This window comes from Gymnoscopelus braueri, assembly GCF_963280865.1.
Source record: "Gymnoscopelus braueri genome assembly, chromosome: 19".
NCBI lineage: Eukaryota > Metazoa > Chordata > Actinopteri > Myctophiformes > Myctophidae > Gymnoscopelus > Gymnoscopelus braueri.
The window spans coordinates 15977605-16004842 of NC_137621.1; the positions used below are offsets into that span (position 1 = coordinate 15977605).

The 27238-nt window shown below is 44.4% G+C and overlaps 1 protein-coding gene and 1 long non-coding RNA gene across 2 annotated transcripts in view; both read left to right on the top strand.

Annotated features, from left to right (window-relative positions):
• Positions 1-27238, top strand: part of LOC308075251 — a 497190-nt gene that overhangs the window by 269972 nt on the left and 199980 nt on the right. The gene's annotated exons all lie outside the window — the stretch shown is intronic.
• The window catches only part of LOC308075244 (cysteine-rich motor neuron 1 protein), a 69914-nt gene that overhangs the window by 23719 nt on the left and 18957 nt on the right, over positions 1-27238 (top strand). Inside the window, exons 5-8 of the mRNA XM_080414962.1 lie at positions 5207-5386; positions 12603-12806; positions 17143-17271; positions 18830-18983. Coding sequence (XP_080271088.1) covers positions 5207-5386; positions 12603-12806; positions 17143-17271; positions 18830-18983 — 667 coding nt within the window. The remainder of the gene's footprint in view (positions 1-5206; positions 5387-12602; positions 12807-17142; positions 17272-18829; positions 18984-27238) is intronic.

Genomic DNA, 27238 nt, shown 5'->3' on the forward strand with positions numbered 1-27238 from the left:
AACAAGCCTGACCTGTATGTTTTGGTGTCCGGCGCGGAGGCGTTTCGACGAGAGGCCAGTTTTCCCAACAACAGCAGAGCGGCGCGCTATAGGTGGGTCTGGGGTGGCAGAACGTTGGCCGGCCCGCTCGCTCGCTCGCTCGCTCGCTCGCACTGGACCTGACGTCATCTGATATTACAGATGGCTCTGTTTGAATTGCCTTTACGGCGGGTCTACTGTTTATCAGCGCTACAGTCGGGCAAACAGTCTGGCGCTGTGTCCCAGCCGTGGACAGGGTTTCAGGCTCACCGTACGGTCACTCGTCTCAGTGAGGAGATGAGCTCAGATAGCGTATAGCATGTCGTCGCTGTCATGGCAGAAACCTTGGTACTGTATATATCCATATATGCAGTGGTGGAAAGTAACTAAGTACTTTTACTTAAGTACTGTACTTAAAAGGAGGAGTTCACCCAAAGAATTACTTATTTTCTATCAATTGCACACCCCATGAAGCCTTGATTTCATGGATTTATTTTTGTTTTTGTGGCACTCCTAAGCCAATAATTTGATGACCGTGTGTATTTCCGGTAGGAGACACACATAATCTACTTTGTGTCTCCTACCGGATACATTAGCCGGTAGGAGACGGGAATCAAATTATTGGCTTAGGAATGCGACAAAAAGTAAAAAATAATCCATGCTTTAAAGGCTTCATAGGGTGTGCAATTGATAGAAAATAAGATTTTTTTTGGGTGAACTCATCCTTTAAGTACAATTTTGAGGTATTTGTACTTTTTTTGGACTGTTAGGGTGTCGTGAGGAACATAATCTAAGCTCACAAGGCAAGCTTAGATATTATTACTATATACTATCTGTGCTATTCATCGTATGATAGTATAGTATATGTATATAGGGCTTAAGTATGAGTATATAGGGCTTAAGTGGTTAACGGTGACGTGCTGAATATGATAAATCCCACCTCTACTCTCCTACACGAAAGGTTTTCCCACGTGGAACTCTTGTTTACTGCTGCAGTTCTTATTGCCGCCCCGTTGACCACAAGCAGCACCGCATTGAGAATAAAGTACGAACTGAACCCTTCTTAAGGTCAGGGTTTTTCTCTTTTTTACGACCCCATCCATCTTCACATCCAAGTCTCGCCCCGGCTTTCCAGAAAGGAGTGAACATCACACAAAGCACGACTGGAATTCAGAGGCTGTTGCCCGCAAGTTTGTTTTAGGGATTACCATCGACAAACACTGCAGGAAATCACATGTGAGCGTCCTGTCATGTGACTTCCTATTGTTTCTGTGCGAGCGTTAGAAAAAAGGGGGCTGCCGTGCCTTTTGATTTCAGGGCCCGGGCTACACTTGCTTATTGCATTTCCTCTGCTTGGCTATGCCGCACGCTAGGCTGGATGGCAGCAGCACAGAGGGAAAGAGAAAAGAGAATGGAACAGGAAGAAAGTGAGAGCGAATAAGAGAAAGAGAAAGGGAAAAGAAAAAAAAAAGTTAAATCCCCCCCGAAAGCTTTACTTTCAACTCGGTTGGCACCACATGCTTTGTGTTACAGTGCGGCAGTATAGTTGCAGGAAGGCGTGGGGGTCAACGGTGCGAGCGCTCGGGAGGTATGGCGTACAGATGCTCTCCGGTATATGGATGAACAACATGGTAGTCCTGACTCCTACATCTGCCAGCATCTGTGCTGCCTGCCTTTCCTAAAAGGAGAGCCGTCTAGCCGCTTCTCAGAAGCACCCTGTTGCATTTGGCACTCCGTATTTAAACTTTTTAAGGTTTTTTTCTCCCCCCCAGTTAATACCCTACTGCAGTGGTTCTCAAAGGTTTTCATGTCAAGGACCCCTAAGGGATTTTTCAAAAATAGCAGATCTACAAGCTCATAGCGCCGCGTCGTCTCATCTCCCAGCTCATATCGGCCTGTATGTCTGATTAACCCTTTTAGACTGGGAACGCATCTCTGTCATTTTTTAGATTTCTTTGGGCGATTCAAAAATATCAGATCTACAAGCTCATAGCACGGCACCGAGTGCCGTGCTATGAACTTGTAGATCTGCTATTTTTTGGAAAAATCGTGGAAAATGTGTGCAAATCTTTGAATATATATATATTTTTTGAAGCAAACATTTTTTAACTCAAATCTTCAGGGGGTCCCTGGAACAACCTATTTTGAGATGGGGGTCCGGGGCTAAATACATATCATTTTGGGGGGGTCCTTGACATGAAAAATGTTTGAGAACCACTGATTATAGCAACATACGTTTTTTCAAAAAAACTGATTTAGAAGACATTTGTAGAATCCCCCAGAAGCAAAGATTTGAGTACAAAATTGTCGCTTTAAAAATATATATATTCAAAGATTTGCACTCATTTTCATGATTTTTCAAAAAATAGCAGATCTACAAGCTCTACAAATCTGCTATTTTTGAATAGCCCAAAGACATCTAAAAATGACACACGGATGCGTTCCCGGTCTTAATGGGTTAAGAGTTACTAATGAGTAACTGAACGAACGGATGAGTATATCCTCCTCTCTCCGGTGTGTCGATGACGCCGACGCCGTAATCAAACGCGTATAAAACTGCTGATGAATTTTCAGGTCACTGAAATCACACAACTCCAACTGGAAAAAGAACAAAGGTTTTATTCTCTCTCTCTTTCTCTGTCAGTCAGTCAGTCCCTCCATTTCTCTGCCGGTCTCTCTCTTGTTATTTCTCACGCTCACAGAGACACATTGCACACATGTCTACAGTACACAAAGATGTGTACACACACATAAACCACCCCACAGCCTTGGTTTTACAGTGATCAGAGGGTCTACTGCCTGCAAAGCCACTACTCCGGGGCCTGTTATTGTTCTGTAACAATCCATATAGAAAGCTATTGTTCAAGAAGCGTCTTGGCATTTTGCAGACAGAAAGCCCAGGCTTTTCCGGGTATAACTTTTCTCTGTCTTTAGCTGGGCTCGTCTGGGCTGTCTGCACATCATAGACCCGACGCAAGCAAAGCCTCTGGTTTCCCCAGAGGCATCGGCGCTACAAGCTTCAGCTTCGGGTTCATAGTAGGCTACGTGATTTGAAACTAAGAAGTCTCTCGGCTCAGTCTGGGATGCTTTTTTTTGGGGGGGGGGGGGGGGGAGCGGAATCCTGCCGTGCGGCGGGTGATCCACTTCGCCACACCGCCCGCCCGGGCACGGATTCTGTCCCGGGGCCGCCGCCGCAGACCCACCGCTGTTTTTCTTTTACTCAGCGCTGCTAAGACCCCGCCGCCTCTTCAAGGCTTGACAGATCCCTGTGAAATTCCACCTCAGGGAGCTGGCTTCATTGTCTGGTGGATTCCATTCCCCCATGAGGCTTAACCCAATAAGACCTGAGGCCGATAAAAAAAATAAAAAAGTCGTATGTTGCTGTATCAGTGGTGCTCAAAACCTTTTTTTCATTTCAAGGACCCCCAAAATTATATGTATTTGGCCGCAGACCCCCCCGCCCCCCCCATCTAATTTTTTTTTGTTCCAGGGAGCCCTAGAGTATATATTTGAGTTAAGAATGTTCGCTTAAAAAAAAAAAAAATCGTATCAAAGATTTGCACAGATTTTCACGATTTTAGAAAAATAGCAGATCTACAAGCTGCTATTTTTGAATAGCCAACCAATGTGCTATATTATATATAGCTAAAATCTAAAATGACACAGATGCTTCCCCGGTTTTAACGGGTTAAAAGCGCTCTCTCAGCCCTCAGTAGATCTACCTCAGCACTGTCTGTAGCACACTCTGATTCTATCAATAGCAGAGATAACGAATGGGCTGTTTATGAACTCCCAGATGGACTGTGTGTGTGTGTATACGAGACTGGCACTTGAGATAATTATTTAAAGTAAAACTCTGGTGTTTTCGCTCATATCATGTGGTTAGTGGTTAGGATGGGGGGGGTGGGGGGGGGGGGGGGAGTACTGTTAATCCCTACCAAATGTGATGGACACCTGACAGAGCACAGTGCCTTCATTCATCGGTCGGGACTGAGAGAGTGTTTAACCCTATATATACCCATACATGGTAATGCCTTATTGCACATTATATAAATCCACACATTAAAGGAGGAGTTCACCCAAAAAATGATTTATTTTCTATCAATTGCACACCCCATGAAGCCTTGAATACATGGATTTATTTTGTTTTTTGTCGCATTCCTAAGCCAATAATTTGATGCCCGGGTGTATTTCCGGTAGGAGACAAAGAATCTACTTTGTGTCTCCTACCGGATACATTAGCCGGTAGGAGACAGGAATCAAATTATTAGCTTAGGAATGCGACAAAAACACAAATAAATCCATGGATTCAAGGCTTCATGGGGTGTGCAATTGACAGAAAATAAGTCATTTTTTGGATGAACTACTCCTTCACACACACACACACACACACACACACACACACACACACACACACACACACACACACACACACACACACACACACACACACACACACACACACACACACACACACACACACACACACACACACACACACACACACACACACACACACACACACACACACACACACACACACACAGGTCTTTATCTTCATACATTATATTATCATCATCTTATTTGAGCTTTTCTTTACTTTTAGCACAGTCCTGCGGAGTATTGAAAAATAAACCCTCTTGCAGTGGTGGATAAAGTATTCAAATCTTTGGCACGAAAAGTTTGAGAAGCATTAATTTACACTTTGGCTATTAAAAAATAGCAGATATACAAGCTCGTAGCGCGGCACAGATCTGCTATTTTTTTTAAATTGTGAAAATGTGTGCAAACCTTTGAATATATATATTATTTTAAAGCAAACATTAACTAAAATCTTTGCTTCTGGGGGTCCCTGGAACAAAATATTTTGAGATGGGGGTCCGCGGCCAAATTCATATCATTTTGGGGGGTCCTTGACATGAAAAGGTTTGAGAACCACTGATATAGAAACATACTTTTTTCAGAAAACCGTTTTTTTACCGATTTAGAAGACATTTTGCAGAATCGGAACCTCAGGCCTCAATGGGTTAAAAAGTTGAAATACGGAGACACAGTACAAGGTTTTCTAGCCCGACAGCAACGATATGCTGCGGCGTCTGGCCTCAGCTTTGACTACAACAGTGATCTTCCTCTTCGTCTCTCACTGCTCTCTCTCTCTCTCTCCCTCCCATCCATCCGCCCACCACAGTCTCTCCCAAGTGCATCCACAACGGCAAGGAGTTCTCCGAGGGGGAGGTGTACCGCATGGACCCCTGCTGGCTGTGCCAGTGCCGGGGGGGCATCTCCTTCTGCTCCAAGGCAGAGTGTGCGGAACTGGACTGCGAGAACTTCTACATCCCCGAGGGGGAGTGCTGTCCTGTCTGCATAGGTAATGTTACGCTCTCGCTCTCTCTCTCTCTCTCTCTCTCTCTGTTGTCTTCTACAGCAGGGGTTCTCAATCTTTGCAGGCCACGACCCCTAAAATAATCATATGTGAACTGGGGACCCCCCACCCTGACAAGCACTTGGAATTGTAGTAGTTGAGGCATTACATTTAGTTTGACTCTGTTCTGCACATGAATATTGTGAAAATAGCCGATCTACAAGCTCTCAACGCCTCGCAACGCAAGTCGGTGAGAGCTTGTAGATCGACTATTTTCACAATTTGTGCCTCTTTCTTAGTAGACAATTTGGCCAATGTTAGTTGATTAAGTTTGAAGCAGTAATGGTCTGCATTAAATTGTCCTTAAATTGTCACTTTACTGTCATCTGGGGACCCCCCCCCCAATTCATGTGGGGACCCCCGCTGGAGGTCTCGACACACAGGTTGAGAACCACTGGTTTTCAATTTGGGGGGTCACGGCCCCCAGGAGTCACCATAGCGGGACCAAAGGGAGGAAAGCAGAGGAAAATGAGGGGGGAAGGGGTGGCGGTGGGGGGGGGGGGTCATTAAAATTCATTTTATCAATCAGCTTAGCTGACGATCGAAACTCCCATGAAGTCTTTTTTTTAAATCGTGAAAATTTGTGCAAATCTTTGAATATATATATATATATATATTTTAAAGCAATTTTTTTTTAACTAAAATCTTTGCTTCTGGGGGTCCCTGGAACAAAACATTTTGAGATTGGGGTCTGCGGCCACATACAGTAGATATCTAAAAATGTTTTCTAAATCCTAACAGTATGTTGCTATATCTGTGGTGCTCCAACATTTCCATGCCAAGGACCCCCAAAATTATGTATTTGGCCGCGGACCCCCATAATTTTTTTTTGCAGATCTACAAGCTCATAAGCTTGTATATCTGCTATTTTTGAATAGCCAAAGAAATCTTAAAATGACACAGATGCGTTCCCGGCCTTAATGGATTAATGAGAGAAACTCGACACTTGAATGCTATACCTGTGCCAGTGCAGGTGCTCTCCACGTTGGGGTTTTTGGCCACCGGGTCCTCAGCGGGAGATCAGTGTTGGTGACTATTGAGTCCCTTTCTGCGATAATATCCTATTTCAATCCTGTTATAACATGCTCAGCAAACCGTGATTAGCCAAAGAGTCAATTTTATGAGGCGGAAACAAGACCGCATTCTGATTCAGAGCTACTGAAATTATGTTTGGCAAGTAAGGCTATTCAATAGGGGAAACAGACAATGCACAATGTTTCCAAATAAAAAGAGCATGCTAAAGTTGTGTAACCCACTCAGTTGTCAAAAAGGTAATTTCTTAAGTTACAAAACTCAGTTCATAACATAATTTAATATCTCTCATTCTTTAAAAAACATTTGGCGTGGCAGAGCCGTCCGTCTGTTCGTCCGTGTGTGTGTGTGTGTGTGTGTGTGTGTGTGTGTGTGTGTGTGTGTCTGTTTGTCCGTCTGTGTACAGCTAATCTCCGGCACCGTTGGACCGATTGGCGTGAAACTGTGCACACACACTCCCTGGAGGCCAGAGCAGAACCTCTGCCCCAATTTTTTCACATTGGCCTGTTATAGCCTGTTATATGTGTAGACAGATTTTAGCGAAACACATTTTTTGTTACTACTCCTACTGATTTTGTCCAAACCTCACACAAATAGGTGTAAACATCTCTGTAGTCATTTGATCAAGATGTATCTGTCACATTTCTCATATTCCATTCTGATTGACTATGATTGGCTTCCAAAGTTTGTGGGGGTGGCCTATTATGCACAAAATGCCACACATCACGAATGCAGCGTCCAATTGAACTGTAGGTCGTACAAACAACATTTAGTTTTTTCCTTGGATCATGATGCAACTTGTAGGCCCTGTTTGTGCCAGATTACATCTTCTGCCATAGTGAGTTTTCTTCGAAACAAATTGGTACACATTATCTCTGGGGGTCGTGTGATCAAGATGTATGAGTCAGATTGTGCAGATCCCGTTCCAATTGGCTATGACTGACTTCCAAAATTTGCCGGCCCTTGGTAGGAGCACACTTTGTACCCTCTTTTTCTGGAACACACACACACACACACACACACACACACACACACACACACACACACACACACACACACACACACACACACACACACACACACACACACACACACACACACACACACACACACACACACACACACACACACACACACACACACACACACACACACACACACACACACACACACACACACACACGATGTATGTGCTTTTTAAAATCTGTTATCACACACACACACACACACACACGATGTATGTGCTTTTTAAAATCTGTTATCTTGCTACTGTAAGTGACGTGTATCACTAGTGTGTGTGCGCGTGTGTGTGTGGGGCAAGAGAGAGAGAGAGAGTAATGCTTACTGGGCAATATTCTTCATCATATCCAGCTATCACATTATTGACACTTGATCACTTACATTGGCAGAGTATGGTTTTATTTGTGTTTATGAGCTCCAGTGAATGGAACCTTCTGGTTTCTCGCTCACAGAGCACAGAAACGACAGATAAAGATGATTGACCAATTTGGATTCATATCATGATTCATGCCCTGCAAGCTATACAACCTGAGGTTCTATCACTTTAACGTTTCCTTATGCCATTTATGCATTGGAAATGTTTTGCCAGCAGACGCCAAACTCCAATCCTCAAGTTATTCTTCATTTTTGTTTTAAGATTTCACAGTGCAATGATTGATACAACGTGACAGCGGCTTTCTGTTCTTAATGTTGTGCCTTTAACCACTCAGCAACCCTAATATCCTATACTTATTTGACCAGGGGTCTCCCAGGGCTCTATACTAGACCCCCTCCTTTTTTTCTCTCTACACCGAATATCTTTGCCGAAACAACTGAGCGACAAGCACACAACGCACTGTGTTGTAACGCTCTGAGAGCTTGAAGAGCTTACTATTTTTTTTGTCAAATGTTCACCCAAGAATATAGGAACGCCAGGGCTCATGTTGTGGTAAAAAAAAAAAGAAAAAAACATTCCATCAAAGCATACCGACTCTTTAAATGTAAGCTACTGCATGCAGGAGCACTTGCACAGAAGTGCCATTACGGTAAAAAAAAAAAAAAGGGGTTGGATGACATGGTACAGACCCATGTTAACCAGGTGGTAAAATGGACAGTAGCCCCCCCCCCACACACACACACACTCCCTCAGGGTCCTGACACTAACCTCCGATGGCCCTGACTTTAATAGCTTCCGCATAGATCCAGCTGGATTCTGTGGTCATTAACATGCCGGGCATTCAAAGAGAGTATAGACACACTAAAGTGAAAGAACCAGCCCAGCGATGCATTTCCACTGGGGAAAACTTCTTAAGAACATAAAACGCTCTTTCTTTCAGAGGAGAGAGAGCACACGGCCTGGCTTTATGAAACCTGCCTGCAGCAGCTTAATAGAGGGGGAACACTCTTGTGCATGACCCCCTCACGAACACACACACACACACAGAGACAGGGACACAGCGACGTCTGATACCTGCACTGCAGTTGAGATTGCAGGGGGAAAAAAAGAGGTGGAAAATAGGGGGCCGTGCATGTGGCGAACACATTACAGTCTGCCAAAGGTAAAAGCTTTGGTGGTAGCCAGCAGCTCCAGCCTGCCTGCCTATGCCTGCTTGCCTGCATGGCTATTAATTCACTGTTTCTCAACGTCAGGTGCGGGGACCACCAGGGGGTCTAAATGGACCCTTCTGGGTCTATAACTTAAATAAACACTGAGGATTTTATAGTGTAGATTGGGCTCCCAGAGATTAAAGAAACTGTATCATACATGAGAAAACTGAGAGAGAGGGAGAGTTAGAGAGAAAGAGAGAAAGAGAGACTATCTATACTGTCGGAGGTTATTGTAGGTCATTGTTGGAGGTACACCTGGAAATGACCAGGAGTTTAGATGGGAATGTTTTTGATGTTCTTCCTATGGAAAGCTGCATAACTCTACCAGAGGATTCCATCAGTGATAATACCCTAAACCAGCGGTTCTCAACCAGTGGTCCGGGGACCACAAGTGGTCCTTAGCTAAATGATGGAGAGTTGGTAACCAAATGGACCCTTATAGATCTTTAACTCTTGAGAGCGTAAAATGAAACCAAATGGACCCGGTTCATTTTACGCTCTCAAGAGTTAAATTATTGTTAAACATCTGCATTACTTAATGAAATAATTGTTATTTTGATCAAAGTTTGCCTGTTATCTCTCCTATGGAACCAACATCGATACAGCATGGAATTGTGGCCAAAATCTTATCCAACGATAACAAAATGTTCTGAGATGGTCTCAAATGCTGAATAAATAATGGACCTTGATATGAAAAAGGTTGAAAACCACTGCCCTAAACTAAAAAGGTGGGGATGGGGGTCGAACGGGGTTACCGTACTGGGATTAGACTTGATTAAGGAGATGGGGTAGATGGAACCTCATCCTTTGTGGATCGTGTCAGGCCACGGCAGCTTACACACACACACACAGGTATTTATTTTACACTGAAATGGATCGCATCGTGAGAGGTTACTGTGAAAGGGTGACCTACATGACGTGTGAATTGACAGACAACGAAAGGGAGACAACGGAGGGGGGGCGGGAGAGAGAGACAGCCGTACAGACAGACAGACAGACAGAGAGAGCAAGAGAGACAGACAGGCAGTGGCTCAGGAGGTAGAGCGGCCGTCTTGGAATCCGACGGTTCCATATAGGTTCGATCCCCGGCTCCTCCTGGCTATGTGTCCAAGTGTCCTTGAGCAAGACACTGAACCCCTAACTGCTCCCGATGAGCATGTTGGTGCCTTGCATGGTCTCCTCCGCCATCAGTGTGTGAACGTGTGTGTGAATGGGTTTATGTGGAAATACGTTGTAAAGCACTTTGGAGAAAAGCGCTATATAAATGCAGTCTATTTTACAGACGGAGAGAGAGAGAGAGAGACACAGAGAAAGAGAGATAAGAAGGAACATCCAGTCTAAGTAATCACAGCCAGATGGATCATAACCTCAGCTGCCCACAAGCTGTTCTGGGATCAGATAGGCCAAACAGCACTCCTGGGTCTTCTGGGAGGATTGCTATGCAGAACTCTTATTTTGCTGACACATTCAAACTAACACACACACACACACACACACACGCCCAGTTCACCTTCCAGCTCCCCCTCATCGCATTGCCTCAGACTCCTGCCTCTGTTACCAATAAACGGTGTAACAAAAACACTGAAAGTTGTTTATGGTTAAATGACATGAAAACAGGGGTCCCAGAAACCGGACACAGGGTATATCATCCATCACCTCAAACGGAGCAGAATGGCTCCCCAGACTGGCTCTCTTAAAACTGTCTTAGCCGTTCAGTTTCCCACTCAGGACTTCAAAACAAATGACACATGCCGACTCTCCTTATATACACGTGTAATGTTCGTAAATGGGCTCGCTTTTCTTTTTGGAGAGAAATTCATGACGTTAAACTCTGACCCGACCTCCGACGGCGCAAGGGTCGACTATAAACTAGATCTGTGTGACGCTCTGGACACGGACGGACTCACAACTGGGAGATGTCATCTCCATCACTACAGGTCCCAACACTCAAATCCTTCTCTGAATGACACAGCTGTGTCTCTTTCATAACTTGAAACCCATTAAAAAAAACGTTTTTTCAGAAAACTCTTAGGATTTAGAACAGTGATTCTCAAAAATAGTAGATATACAAGCTCACATCGCGTCACTTCGTGCCGACCTTTGCGAGCTTGTACATCTGCTATTTTTAAAAATCTTGAAGGTGTTTGAACATTTTTGAATACATTTTGGTCCCTGGCACAAAACATTTTCAGATGGGGGTCCGCGGCCAAATACATATACTTTTGGGGGTCCTTCATTTGCACGAAAAAGTTTGAGAACTACTGATTCTGGCATTCAGGCATTTGTAGAATCGGTCCTCAAGTCTTAATTTAACCCTTCGCTTCGCTATATGTTAGCACATTAAGACCTCCCCCTACTTGTTGTTACTGGAGATTAGTCATCCAAAAACACCAGAATGTTCTTGCCTTAGTGCTTGGTGGCAGGCCAGTTTCCAAAGCAGGCTAGGTCCCTCCTGGACTTGTCCTGCTTCCTCCTATTCTGGTCTCTCCCCTTTCTCTTGTTAACTCAATTTACAGGGCAGACGTAGGATAAGGGACACTGGACTGGAGCTCTGTGCCGAGCTTCCAGCTTTTAGTAGCCAAACCAGTACGACGTACACCTGTCTGGAAGAAAATCATGACAGTGCAGAGGTTTTCTCGCAAGGTCACACAGCATGTAGCCTCGATCTCCAGGCTTTTATTGTTTAGTTTTCCTAAAAAATAAAAGCCTGGCCCAGCCCGTCGGTGTACTCGGTATGAGGAAGTGTTTCACTTCCCAACCAACCAGAGTGCAGTGGGCGTCGCTCGTAATGTTGTGTTAACGGGGCGGGGTTTGACGGACAGATCGGTGAACCAATGGGATCAGGCGCAGTCTCTCGCCGGCTCTATACACCCGCCCCTCTATACACGAAATCAGGAGCGTTGGGGCAGTCTACACAGCATGTGATGTGCCCTGAGTGTACATCATGTATAGGGTTTATTAAAATGCTTGAAATGTAAAATAGCAGGGTAAACAATAAACATGCCTGTCGAGAATGAAAGGCATGTGTGCAGATAGTAGAATCAGATGCCTTTTAGGGTACAGAGATCGCTACATTAGAGAGAGCGAGAGAGAGAGAAGAGAGAGAGGACGGCTTCTATTACTTCCTCTCCTCTGTCCCCAACCCAGCCAGTGTTGCCAGGTCTGCTTATTATAAGCGACTTTGGGCTAGTTTTTTCTGTAAAGTTGCTTGAAAATATTGGTAGTTGCGGGTTGCGCTTTTTTTGGGGCTTGTTTCTAAAGTGTAGTTAGTGTACTTATTTGGGCTTTTGTTTTGTTGGAAAATAGCAGATCTACAAGCTTACAACGCGTCGCATCGCGGCGCGTTGTGAGCTTGTAGATCGGCTATTTTCAAATAACCAACGTATAGGTTTGAAGTGCTCATATGGCCTAGCCGCTTCTTTTGGGCATGTTTTCATAGACCTGGTTGCTTATTTCTCTCGCAAACGACACTGAACTCAACCCAGTTTGTCGTGCGTTTACTTTTGACCCTCCCGTCGTCCAGATGTGGAGCTGCTGTCCATGGACAGCGCGGAGGCCAGCTGCTGGGTCAACAACAAGCTGCGAGGCCACGAGGAGCAGTGGAAGGAGGACGACTGCACGTTCTGCCAGTGTGTGGACGGCGAGCCCCACTGCACCGCCATGGCGTGCAAGCAGAGCTGCCAGAACCCCGTCAAGATCCCCGGGGAGTGCTGTCCGTTCTGCGAAGGTACGAAGAGATGTACCCGATGTTACAGTTTTTTTTGTCCTTCACGATATCGATTCCTTGCCGTGTCGAGCACCGATCCGATTAACCCATTAACACATCTACCGCCGGGCCCGTAGTTCTACGGGCCGTTAAATCCAACGGTTAAGCGCCAATCCCGTAGCCTACGGGCTGTGGTGCTTTTTCCTTTTTTTCGAATTTTTTTTTTTTTTTAATTTTCTAGGGGGACCATTTTCAGTGTAACACCACCCGATCGGACCGGAAGTGCGATCACGTTTTTTGTTTCCCGTCTGTCTCCATTCTAAGTCGTACACATAAACCCCTGTAAAAGCTGTACAGGACATGTAGTTTTTCATCCTCGCATTTCCCATGTTAACTTAAACGATCAGAACTCAAACATGGCGGCTCCGTTTGACACGCGGTCTCGACGAGTAGACACCAGGACATGTGCCCGTTGTTTACAAACATTGGATCGGGCAATCTAAAGGATTTTAACGGGGCCTATGGCGACCTGAAAAAAACAAAAAACAACAATAAAACCTTGGCACTGGTGAGTACATTATGAGATTAGCCCTTGGCGGTGGATGTGTTAAGACCCGGAGAAGCATCTGTGTGACTTTTGATTTGAGCTAAAAAAATCTTTATTTTACACTTTGGCTATTCAAAAATAGCAGATATACAAGCTCATAGCGCGGCACCGAGTGCCGCGCTACGAGCTTGTAGATCTGCTATTTTTGAGAAATCGTGAAAATGTGTGCAAATCTTTGAATGTGTATATTCTTTTAAAGCAATTTTTTTGTGGGTCCCTGGAACAACATATTTTGATATGGGGGTCCGCGGCCAAATACATATAATTTTGGGGGTCCTTGACATGAAAAAGTTTGAGCACCACTGATATAGAAACATACGTTTTTTTCAGAATACTGTTGGGATTTAGGAGACATTTGTAGAATCGGCTTCAGGTCTTAATGTGTTAAGGGTGTGTAATGAAAAATAAAAGGACAGTGGTTCTCAAAGTGGGGTCCGGGGACTCTCAGGGTTCCTTGAGGGGGTTCCAAATGGACCCTCACAGGTCTGTAACTCTGAGAGCGTACAAATGGAGCCATTCGTACGCTCTCAGAGTTATAGGGGGGTCCTTGAAATTAAAAAGTTTGAGAACCACTGATCTAGGAAATAGATAAAAATGTAATAATATAAATAAAACAGAAGTACAACATCAACTGAAGCATTCAAAATACAAAATAATTGATTACTGTAAATGACATATCATCATGTGATGAATTATGTGGTGTTGGATCGGCATAGACTGGCACACCTCGCCAATACCGATACCAGCATTTTAGGCAGCATCGGCAGCTTTTCCGATACTGGTGTCTGTATCGGAACAACTCCAGAAGGTACGCAGCGCTAAAGAGAGAAAGTGATGCCACGGTGTGAACTGCCCATCTCTCCCACACAATCTCTCTTTAGGAATCCAGAACCCTTTTTATTTTCTCCCGAAGAAATATGGGACTTTTTATTTAACTAATGTATTTTAACCAATCTTCACATTTACGCGTATAGCTGTCTATGAGAGGGTCTTTGTGTGTGTGTGACTGTTCAGAGCTAATCTCGCAAACCGCTGGGCCGATCAGCACCGAACCTTGTATGCACGCTGCCAGTATAGGCAACAGAAGTACCTTCACTAATATTTTTCACATTATGTTCTATAGTAATTATACTAAATATTTCACAATGTCATTGGGGCTGTGATTGTGCCAAAACCTTGCCCAAATTTGGAGTCATTCAGTATGTATATACGTCACACTGTAGATGACTGATCACAGGCTGGTCACATGAAGTCCCATATCCACATTGGAGCCACGCCATTTCTAACCACATAGCCCACACTAACTATCGTTGCTGTCGGGCAGAAACCTCCTATCTCCATGTTTTAAATTGTTGTGTTTTTTTCGTAAATGAATGCCCTTCTTGATCATACTACGGCGTCACACAAAAGTATGTCACTCCCCATCTCTCTCTCTCCCCATTTCCTGTCAACCTACTTTACTATCAATAAAGGCAAAAAAAAAGACTAGCTCGAAATGTGGCGCGAAGCGACGCGTTTTGAGCTTGTAGATCTGCTACTTTTGCATTTGAATCGAGAAAAGTAACAGCTTTGGAAAGTATGAGGGACGCTATACTCAATTAGTTTTCTCCTTATTAGAATCCCAAAATTCCACACACTTCCACGTTAGTATATGAAATCCTTTTCTTTTTAATGTCCTGATTCCGTACCTCCCCGACGGAAATCATAGGACCCTCGTTATGTAGATCTAAAAAGCCTAGTAACGTCACATAACACCATTGCAAGAGGAGGTGCACTTGCCCCTGTACACTATGAGCTATGCATTAACTCACATACCGCCGTGCAGAGAAGAGGGCCCCTGCCTGTACCTCTGCTGTGTGAAGCCATGGGCTCATTAAAGGGGAGGCCACGGAGCATTCTTTGAGCCGCAGGGTTCTTTGTGTTCCTTTTATTACCCTCGCCCGCCAAAACGAGACCCACCTGGGTGCGAGGCTGCGCTGCGCCTTTAGCGCAGGAGGCCGCTTAACCCTTTAAGACCGGGGAACGCATTCTGTGTGGCATTTTTTAGATTTCTTTGGGCTATTCAAAAATAGCAGATATACAAGCTCATAGCGCGGCACCGAGTGCCGCCCTATGAGCTTGTAAATCTGCTATTTTAGAAAAATCATGAAATTTTTTTTTGCGGACATTTGTAACTCAAATCTTTGCTTCTGGGGGTTCCTGGAACTAAACATTTTACAAATGTTCGCTTTAAAAAAATATAATATCCAAGATTTTGCCACGAATTTTCAAGATTTTTCAAAAATAGCAGATCTACAAGCTCATAGCGCGGCACTGAGTGCCGCGCTATGAGCTTGTAGATCTGCTATTTTTGCCAAATAAATCAAACAATTACACACAGATGCGTTCCCGCCCGGTCTTAATGGGTTAATTGGACTGGATCGCTTTTTTTGTGGGCGTAATTAGTTACAGCTCATTGGGCCGTCCCGCCCTCCAAACGTGGCAGAAGAGGTTGACGGGAAAAGTTGTGGTGTGTGTGTGTGTGTGTGTGTGTGTGTGTGTGTGTGTGTGGCAGAGGGCGCACGCGCGTGTCATTTGAAACCACACTAAACGCTGCTGTGCGTTTAGAACCCACTTCAAACGCGACCAGGCAGTGCCAAAGTCTGCACTTCGGTCCAAGGGACAACCCTGTTATCTCGCAGCGTTCTTTCCACAACGTGCTCTTTAACGTGGATCCAGCTCATTAACGGGAGACAATGGGAGACAGTGAGACAGAGGGGGATAATCCCTGGAACAGCGGTGGGAACCACCCTGGCGTAATTGCCCCACATTTATCTGTAATCACAGTTTACGCTCAAATAAGGAGTAGTGTGAATAGGTAACCATTACAGCTGGCACAGCTACAATAGATGCGGTGTGTGTGTGTGTGTGTGTTGCCTGTTACAAACCCAGCGGGGGCCAGGATTTACATATCATTTGTATAGAAACCATGAGAGTTTTTTTTTACAATTACACCATTGTTTTTCCATTTTCTTCCCCAAAACAAAAAAAGGAATCCACATGGGAACGGCCTGGCTCCAATGTGGATCTTGGAACTTCATGGCCAGTCTGTGACGTCAGTCATCTATGATTTATCTGTGATGTATGACTCCAGATTTGGAGTCGGATAGGTTTCCTATGACCCGCTGACTCCCATTAGAACATTGAAGTTACACATCTCTAAAAAATATAAAACGTATCGTTGCCGTCGGGCAGAAACCTCTTATCTCGATATTCAAAACTTTTTGGGTTGTTCCGTGAATCAACCAACAACGCCCTACTTGATCACACCACAGCGTCACACAAAAGTATCAAAAGGCAGCAGATATACGAGCTTGTAGATCTGCTACTTTCTGCGTTTTTTTTATTTGAATCCTGAAAAGTAACAGCTTTGGGACCTAAAGTCATTTTATGTTTGGTCGCGCTCTGAAAATAGCAGATCTACAAGCTCACAACTCGTCGTGAGCTTCGTAGATCTGCTATTTTCAGCATGTAACCAAGTGTAAAATGAGCCATTATTATGACGCCATCAAGGCCCGCCAAAATACATTTCTGTTGACAAAATCAACTGTAGATTTAGTCGACTAAAATCGTATATTTAGTCGACTAAAACTAGACTAAAACGAAAACATTTCAGATGACTAAACGATGACTAAAACTAAATCAAAATGTGCGTGTCAAAATGAACACTGATGGATGTCTCCCCGTCTCCCCTCTCTTCTGCCCTTCCAGAACCTTCCTATGAGACAGTGAGTCCTCTGCTGTGTCCTCCTCTGGAGAACTGCACCCTCTCAGGGAAGGACTGTCCCTACGGCTTCCACCGGGACAAGAACGGCTGTCTGCTCTGCCAGTGCCTCAACAGTGAGTATAGAACCCTCCGTCGCCTCATGTGGAGTGAGTGGGACACAAAGGTGTCCCACATGGGGTTAACCACTCGAGTCCCTTCAGGGCTCTCTCTCTACACTGGTGTCTTTTCTGTTTTCCGTTGTTGCGGGGGAAAGCTTTTGCTGAAAATACCGATAGACAAGCTCACGCCGCGTCGCAGCTTGTCGAAACGGCTATTTTCCTGCGGAAGCTTTCCCCACAATATGGACGCTGGGGTTTAAAGTGGTTAAGACCCGATGCAGATTCTACAAAATGCCTTCTAAATCAGTATAGTTCTCACACTTTCATGATTTTCCCCCAAAAATGTCAAAAAAAATAGCAGTGTGTGACGCGCTGTGAGCTTGTACGTCTGCTATTTTTTAATAACCAATGCTAAATGCTAAAAATCTAAAATGTCACAGATGCTTTCCCTGGTTTTAATGGGTTAACTACTTACAACCTGGCTTCTCTATTTTGGGCATGTTAGGCAAAAATAGCAGATCTACAAGCTTGCGTCGTCACGCGACGCTCTGATCTCGTAGATCAGCTATTTTCGCCATTCGTTGTACACGACAAAGTATACAGGGCCGGGGCTTAAGTGGTTAAGTTTTCACAGAGCAAAACTTCCAGCAAAAGCACAAGTCGTGTAGCATTCTTGACGTGATGAATGTCCTCTGGCATGCTGTTTCTTGCAGCTTCACATCACCACGTTTTTGTCATACAACCACGATATATTTGCCTATTTGTTTGGTGCCGTAGAAGCAGTGACGTAAAGTAACTATGTACATTTACTCAAGTACTGTACTTAAGTTAAGGTATTTTTTTTACTTTACTGGAGCATTTCCAATTTTCAGTACTTTTACTTCTCCACTACATCTCAGAGGCAAAAATAAATAAATATACTCCACTAAAATGATTTGAAAACTTTAGTTACTAGTTACTGTACTTTGCAGATTTAGATTATTATTGCAAAACATATATTAACCACTTCAGCCCTATATATATATTTCGGCCATTTGAAAATGGCCGATCTACAAGCTCACAATGCGTCGCGATGCAACGCATTGTGAGCTTGTAGATCTGCTATTTTCAAAAGATTTGTCTAGCTTATACATTTGAAAACTTGTGAAATGGGACATTCTGCATAATGATGACTTTTTACTTTTGGTAATTTCAGTAAATTTTCAAACCAATGCTTTTGTACTTTTACTCAAGTAAATGTTTAATTCCGGACTTTTACTTGTAACAGAGTATTTCTATTTTGATAGAGTATTGATACTTTTACTTAAGTAACAAATGTGAGTACTCTTTCCACCACTGCGTAGAAGCCACCGGGGGGGGGGGGCTGTGACAGGAGCCTCACACAGGCCCCCCCGTGTATTTATCACAGCTCATTTGTTGTCCGCGGCTACAGCCTTTTTTTGCAAGGTATTCTGTCATAGGAATGTTTCCAATAGAGGCAGGCAGGCGCTCGGGTGACTCATGGCTTGTTGATGGATGGCCGTGCCCACGTATTATGGATTGACCTCTCGCTCAACTCTCAACTCTTTTTCAGACGACTCCTGCCCCGACCTGGGAAGATACTGCTCCCTGCAATGCCCCACGGGATACGAGAAGGACGACTTTGGCTGCGAGGTGTGCGAGTGCAGCGTCCCCACGCCCAAGTGCCGACCCCTGACCTGCACCAAGACCTGCCCCTATGGATATGTGTAAGTGTACCCCCACCCCCCGCCCCGGACGGTGACCCTAATGGGTCTCCCAATCCTACACGGTGTCATCAGTCAAACGTGCCTCTAGCCCATGATCAAAGGCTTCCGAGGCCTGTCACCTCTGCTCCACGCCGACAAATGGGAGGAAACTGCAGTCGCTACGTTCCCATGAAGCTTGTGAAAACAGAGCAACTATATCGATTTTTACTGGAGGTGTGTGTCTTCGGTCGCTTACAAAACTACGTATAGCAGAGCTTTCCAGGCAGCAGAGGTTGGAGGATTTAAAATCAATGACAGTTATTATTGTTATTAAAGGAGTTCACCCAAAACATTACTTATTTTCTATCAATTACACACCCCATGTTGAATTCATGGAGATTTTTTTGTTTTTGTCACATTCCTAAGCCAATAACTTGATTACTGTCAAAAAATGTGCTAATGTATCCGGTAGGAGACTCAAAGGAGTCTCTTTGAGTCTCCTACCGGAAATACACCCGGTCATCAAATTATTGGCTTAGGAATGCAAAAAAAAAAAACATCTCCATGAATTCAAGGCTTCATGAGGTCTGTAATTGATAGAAAATAAGTATTTTTTTGGGTGAACTATTCCTTTAATAATACCAACAATAAAAAAGGTAAATAACAGTAGGATTTACCTTTTAAAAAGGAGTTACTTGTCATAAATTGCAGTACCAGGGATGCTGTCTCATATCTCCCCTCCAGTAAAATGCTGGACGTAGGTGATGATGGTTGGTAGATAATGACAGCAGGTGATTGCTGGGGGCCAGTGACAGCGAGGAAATAGAATGCTGTTATGACAATGACTTGACAGCACAGATCAAAGGACCTGCTTTGGTGGCCAATCAAGACCCCTAATCTGTGTGTGTGTACGCGTGCATGTTTTCCCGAGCCGGTGTGCGGTCCTCCGCGGCCCCCCTAGGCACCTCCTGCACCTTCCTTCTCCTCCTCCTAATCCCATTTAAATTAATCAAACATCTGGAAGTGCTCTGTGCTCCTTGCTCCCCCCGGCACCACTTTTCATTTCATAAATCATCTTTCCGTCTCAAAACAGCGATCATAGAAGCAACATCTGCAACAAAAGCGGCCTTTATGAAGCCTTACGGGTCGGGATTCTTCCTGGTATCTCAACCATGCTCTCTCTCTCGCCGGAGCCGCAGGTCTCGAGATGAGCCTGATATGTCTGCACAGGATGCCAGGAGGAGAGAGAGAGAGCGAGAGAGAGAGAGAGAGTGTGGGGGGGGGGGGGGGGGGGCTTCGGGGCACCCTGCAGGGAAAACAAGAAGCAGGAAGTCCTGGCTTCATCACTCACGATATGGCGTGTACCGACAGCCCTCAGAAGTCTGAAATTCACAGAGAACGAGCTTTAAACGAGCTTTAAACAATGCAAGTCTGTCTTCCAGCACGAGACTCCTAGCCACTGTACTGTACTGTACGGTTACTGTACTGTTACTGTACATATCCGAAACCAAAGTCACGGGTCAGCCCTCCATTAGTCTCCGTGTATAACTGTGGTCCCAGGTTTCCAGAAGTTGGCCGTTACCCGGCGTTTCCTGTATCCGGTTCATTTTCCCACAGCTTCCGTTTGATTGGCTCGGCTGCAGGTTTGAACCGGAGACACATTATGACACCTTCATCAGTGCTTCCAGTTTGCTGCTGCCAATCCAATGTAGCCAAAATGTAGCCAATCAAATGTAGCCAATCAAATGTAGCCAAATGCAGCCAATCAAATGTAGCCAAATGTAGCCAATCAAATGTAGCCAAATGTAGCCAATCAAATGTAGCCAATCAAATGTAGCCAATCAAATGTAGCCAAATGCAGCCAATCAAATGTAGCCAAATGTAGCCAATCAAATGTAGCCAAATGTAGCCAATCAAATGTAGCCGTGGGAGAATTTGCCGGAACAGGAAAAGTATTCAGTGGTTCTCAACCTGTGAGTCGGGACCCCCAGGGTTTTTTCTTCTTTTTTTTGGGGGGGGGGGGTCCCTAGATGACAGTGACGTAACAATTTAAGGACTTTTAAGACATTTTTAATACCTCAACAAAAAAAGAAACTATACAACTGGTCAAACATTGGCCAAATAATATAAGAAAGAGGAAACAATTTTGAAAATAGCCGATCTACAAGCTCACAATATTTATCTGTGGAACCCGAGTCAAACTAACGTAACTAAACGTAATGCCTCAACTCCTACAACTCCAAGTGCTTGTCAGGGTCGGGGGTTCCCAGTTCAAATATGATTATTTTGGGGGGGTCACGGCCTGAAAAGGTTGAGAACCCCTGCAGTATATCACCTTGTGAAAAGCAAGGACTACAGTTATTTTCACACAGCCTATAATATACAGGGTTAAATATATACCTGGCTGACCCAGCGCTGAACACTCCTCACTGTCTGGTGTTTAAGAGCGTTGCACGGAGAGGCCAGGACGAGGGGGGGGGGAACCATCGGAATGGGTCAGGGGGCACGAAGGTGGTGTTGATATTGACATTTGGCACAGTCGAGTGCCCAGAGCGGAAGACAATGTGGGGACTTAGCGCGTTTCCCCTCCTCAATGACTCTAAATCATCATCATCCGACCTGACAGGACGTGCACGGCATTCTCCTGGCACGCCGGAATTTGTGCCGAGCCAGCAGTCCCCAGCCAGGGCCCGAGCCCGGTCCCCACCCCTCCCTCCCTCCCTCCCTCCCTCCCCCCGGTGCCTCCCCGATCGCACCCCCAAACCCCCCCCCCCAGAGCACTGCTTGGCATTCCACATGCCACCTTTAAACAAAGCCCCGGTCCAAGGTCGCAAGGGGCCCCCAGTCTCTGTGTTTGTTACATTGAGGTGCTGGCCAACCGTGCACTACAGTATATATCAGTGCTCTCTCAATGGCCCTCATTGCTGTTTCAGTGCTGGTGAGCTCCCGTGTTTGCTTGACCCATCCCGGCCTGTTGGGACACAGGGTATGGTTTAGAGCAGGGAACCTTTTCAGGCCGTGACCCCCCCAAAATAATCATATTTGAACTGGGGACCCCCCCATCCTGACAAGCACCTGGAGTTGTAGGAGTTGAGGCATTACATTTAGTTTGACTCGGTTCCACAGATAAATATTGTGAAAATGGCAGATTGCGAGGCGTTGTGAGCTTGTAGATCGGCTGTTTTCAAAATGGTTGCCTCTTTCTTATATTATTTGACAATTTGGCCAATGTTTGACCAGTTTTTATACAGTAGTATAGTTTGTTGATTAATGTTGATGCAGTAATGGTATTGTTTAAGTTCACTGTCATCTGGGGACCCCCCCAAAATCATGGGGGGGGGGGGGGGGGCGGGACCCCACTGGGGGTCCTGACCCACAGGTTGAGAACCACTGGCTTAGAGGGCCATTCTATGTACTGTATCTCTAGCAGTCACAGATTAATAAGAGCCATTATTCCAGCCCTTCTGGTGCACCGTTTACTTTACATTCACCGGTGCCACGCTTTAGTGCTATTATACTAACTGTATACTGTAGTGTACTGTATCAGACACACATGTCATCACCACCAACTTGACTACAAAGAGCCCTAGACGTCCAGCGCACAGCATGTTATGTCAAAGCTCAAAACCTCTAGCCGCAACAGCTTCCACAACATTTTAAAAAGAAACACTGCAGTAGCCTTCAACTTTGAGAGAGAGAGAGAGAGTGTGAGAGAGATAGAGTACTGACCTTGAGCAACACACACACACACACACACACACACACACACACACACACATGAATGACTCAATACAGCAATCATCTTGTCACTTTCAACAGCAGCCACAACACAAAATACATACATCAGCTTTCAATTCCATAAACAACAACTCAATGTAGTCTGTGAGAACATGAGTCATTGCCACCCAGGCGTTGGGCCTCGATACAACAGCAATAGATCAATCTGAACCAAATTAGTACACGCAGCATTGCACACACACAGCGACAGACAGCAGCAATAGGAACACAGCTTGATAGCCTACCTTTTTTTTATTCAAAAAAATGTATTGCCGTCTTCTTCTTGACTTCTGTGCAGGAAAGTCTTTGATCAGGTCAGAAAAATCCACTTCCCATAATAAGACAGTATCAGAGGACATCAAGGTCTTAAGGATGAAGAATCATCCACATTTGGGAACATTGTTAGTAGATGTATTCTCCTCAGAGACTGTAACAGGGCTCTTGCAGACGTAATGTCGTTGCTGCTCATGAAATCTTTTAAGCTGAACCATCTCCTCCATAAAATCTAACAAGTTTGGAGATGTAGAGCAGCTGTAGAGAGTCAGCAGCTGTAGAGTTCTTGTGCAGAAAATGAGGATAGATTATTCAGGAAATCAAAACGAGTGTTTTATGCCAATTCAATTCCAACAGTAAGATAAGTCAAAAACAATATTTGACTAGTATATATGTATTTTCAATACATGGTTACAAGTTATGGCCAAAGGCCTTCCCCAGAGCTTGGACTGTGGACAGCAGTGAGTTAACTATCAAATTGCATACAGGTGTAACAAGCCACGCCCTCTGATGACTTGATATCAAAGACATTCCTCATAAGGTGCAACACCCCAAATTACCTCAAGGTGCAAAAGACAGACAGACAGAGTTATTCCGACAACTAACAGCAGTGGGCTATTATACAATGACGAAGGGCACAAAGTAGCAATATAAACCCTCAACACAGACAGTCAGTCAAACCTATAAGAGGTTTAAAGTTAAAACGATCAATGTTGAGTCTGTCTGAATAACACATTGTAGGGCAGGGGTCTTCAACGTTTTTCTGGCCATGGACCCCCTAGCTGAGAGAGAGATGAAGCAGGGACCCCCACTATTCACCTGTTTCCTAGGCTGTGTGTTTTCCACTTCCTGTCGGATTTCATTGGATATCATTAGTCATCTGACCAGTTTCATTGGATTTCATTGGATCAAATCGACAGGAAGTGGAACACACACAGGAAGTGAAAAGCCTAGGAAACAGGTGAATATTGTATAAAATTGTGTTTCAGATTAAACTTTTCTTTAAAACTTGGTCTGCTCTTTTTTCCCTCTAGTCTACACCTATACCTCTTTGCCAAAAATAGCCGATCTACAAGCTCACAACGCCTCGCAGCGCGAGGCGTTGTGAGCTTGTAGATCTGCTATTTTTTGGCAAAAAAGGGATTGGCAGAAAAGGGATGCTAGGGTTCAAGTGGTTAATGTAAAAAAAAGAATCATATCACACTCTGAGGACCCCCTAGGGGTCCCGGACCCCCTGTTGAAGCCCCCTGCTGTAGAGGTGAAGGTGGGCCATGTCTTACTAAACTTATGACAGAGTTTTGTGTGACAATACTGCATGTTTTTTACTTTACTGGAGTATTTCCAATTTTCTATACTTTTACTTCTACTCCACTACATCTCGGAGGCAAATATTGTACTTTTACTCCACTACAATTATTATTATTATTATTATTATTTTGATTATTATTTCAAAACATACAGTAACCACTTCAGCCATATTTAAACTTTGGCTATTTTCAAAAGATTTTTTATGCATTTTTGACATATGATAACTTGTGAAAGGGTCCGGGACATTCTGCATAATGAGTACTTTTACTTTTGGTACTCATACTACATATGTTTCAGTTCTTTGCATAATGAGCTTGCATAATCTCGACTCAACTCAACTCAACTGAAGTGCAAAAAAGAGTGTGAAATTCTTTGTCGTACAAGCTCCATCATTGATGTTTGCAATGTTGGAGGTGGAGAAAGGTGGAAAGAAACAGAAAGATACAAACAAAAACAAAAAAAACAGATCAGATATCAACATCTGGTTAGATTCTGGTGAGTGTCCTCTACGATTGTTTTCAGAGAATCCTGAATGTTGGCGTACTTTATTTATTTTTTAAACAGTGCCTGTGTGGGCTATCAGAGTGATTTTCGACGCTTGATTTAATTTGGCTACAAACTCCCAAAGTTAACCACCTGCCATCTTTATGTGGACTTTTTAACAAGAGGCTCTGCATGAGAAACAAAACAAAACATCAGCTGTGTGTGCGCAGCTATTGTTGACGTCAACCAATTTAACTTTGTGCGCACTGAGCACGGCGCCCACTGCTAATATTGTATTAATTTATTTTATGGGCTTGTAAGCGATGCGAACTCCAAACATATTTGCTGCATTGTCGTACCAATTATTTATGTCAATATACAAGTCGTGTGAAACAGAAAGCACCGACACATACTGTAAGCTTCAGCAGCTGTCACAGATTAGTCCATTAATTAATCTGTGTCATTTTAGATTTGAACCACTTTAACCATTATTTTATACTTTGGCTATTCAAAAATCGTGAAAATGTGTGCTAATCTTTGAATATATACACTTTTATATGTATATATATATATAGGCTTTTATGCCTTTAGTGACAGGATATGGGGAGAGAGAGATGGGGAGTGACCTGCAGCAAAGGCCTTCGGGATCGGGACTCGAACCCGCGACGTGCTGTCAGGCGACTTTGGAGCCTAGGTGCCTGGACCGCTACGCCAGCGGGTCCAGGCCTATATACATTTTTTAAAGCGATTTTTTTTTACTCAAATCATTGCTTCTGGGGGTCCCTGGCACAAAATATTTTTGAGATGGGGGTCCGCGGCCAAATACATATAATTTTGGGGGTCCTTGACATTTTCAGAATCGGACTCTTAGGTCTTAATGGGTTAATAGAGTATAATTATTTCAGCCGTTCTGGGTTGCTGATAAATATAATAAATGGGTGTCATCATTTAACCCCCTGGGGGGAGGAGATAAAAAAGACTGGCAGTATGAGAAAGAGAGAGCTAGGTTTCTAGATAGCCTAAGTAGTGGCCATGATTCTGCCATCTGGATTTATCGATGCTCTGCTCATCCATGTTTTATGAGACACTTTTTTTGATCTAACCGGATACCCAGTACTATTTCCAGCCTCTGCAGATTCTGTAATTCAGCCTCTGCAGATTCTGTAATTCATTCTTTTTCCCCCTCTCCCTCTCTGTGTGTGTGTGTGTGTGTGTGTGTGTGTGTGTGTGTGTGTGTGTGTGTGTGTGTGTGTGTGTGTGTGTGTGTGTGTGTGTGTGTGTGTGTGTGTGTGTGTGTGTGTGTCATGCACAGAGAGAGAAGCAGAGAGTCACCCAAACTCCCTGATGGAGTTAAGTTTCATTTTGCAGTCATTGCGTAGGCTCTTAACCCATTCAAATCCGGGAACACATCTCTGTAATTTTTTGATTTCTTTGGCTATTCAAAAATAGCAGATATAGAAGCTCATGAGCTTGTAGATCTGCTATTTTTGAAAAATCATAAAACCTTCTTCTTTTTTTTTTAAAGATCGTGAAAATGTGTGCAAATCTTTGAATATATATTTTTTAAAGCGAACATTAAATAAAATATTTTGTTCCAGGGACTCCCAGAAGCAAAGATTTGAGTTACAAATGTTCGCTTTAAAATATATATATATTCAAAGATTTGCACACACTTTTCCCAAAATAGCAGATCTACAAGCTCGTAGCGCGGCACTCGGTGCCGCGCTACGAGCTTGTATATCTGCTATTTTTGAATAGCCAAAAGAAATCTTAAAGTGACACAGGTGCGTCCCCGGATCGAAGGGCTTAACAGACTTGTCCTCGTAGTGACGCACTCACTCATCCTCAGGTCTGCTCCCTATTTGAATGAACCTCAACCACCCCCTTTTGTCCCAGCAGATGCCGTGTTCACAGATCACCGTATTTACAAATCAACCATGAGCTCACCCCCCCCCCCGTACTTAATCAGCAACAGGGCTGCTCTCTCGCTCTTATACGGTCTCCCAGTCAACCTGCCTTGCTTCGGGGCCTCTTCAGGGCCCTGACTCTTGGGTGCACTTTACATGTCGGCCCAAAAGGCTCTAGGAAACACATAAAGGATGGGGGAAAGACCGGGGGTGAAATGAATTGGAAGCATCTGAATTGGCTCTTAGATTGCTCCCTCCAGAGTCTCCGGGTTGGTATGATGTGCGCACCACAGGGAGTTCCACGTGTTGGCCTGTTATTTGGCCTCCTTCAAAGGCGAGCTAATACTACAGCGGAGGAGGAAAGCAGGACCAGATGTTGATTGTATACCAGTCTCTCTTTCTTGACCATCTGGTTCTCAACGTTTGCCCAACGACGGACGGAAACCTTCCGGATCATGTGACTTAGTTGACATACAGTCAACATCAACCTCGGACCCGGTTCGCCGTCGCACCGTCTCGACCGGTGTC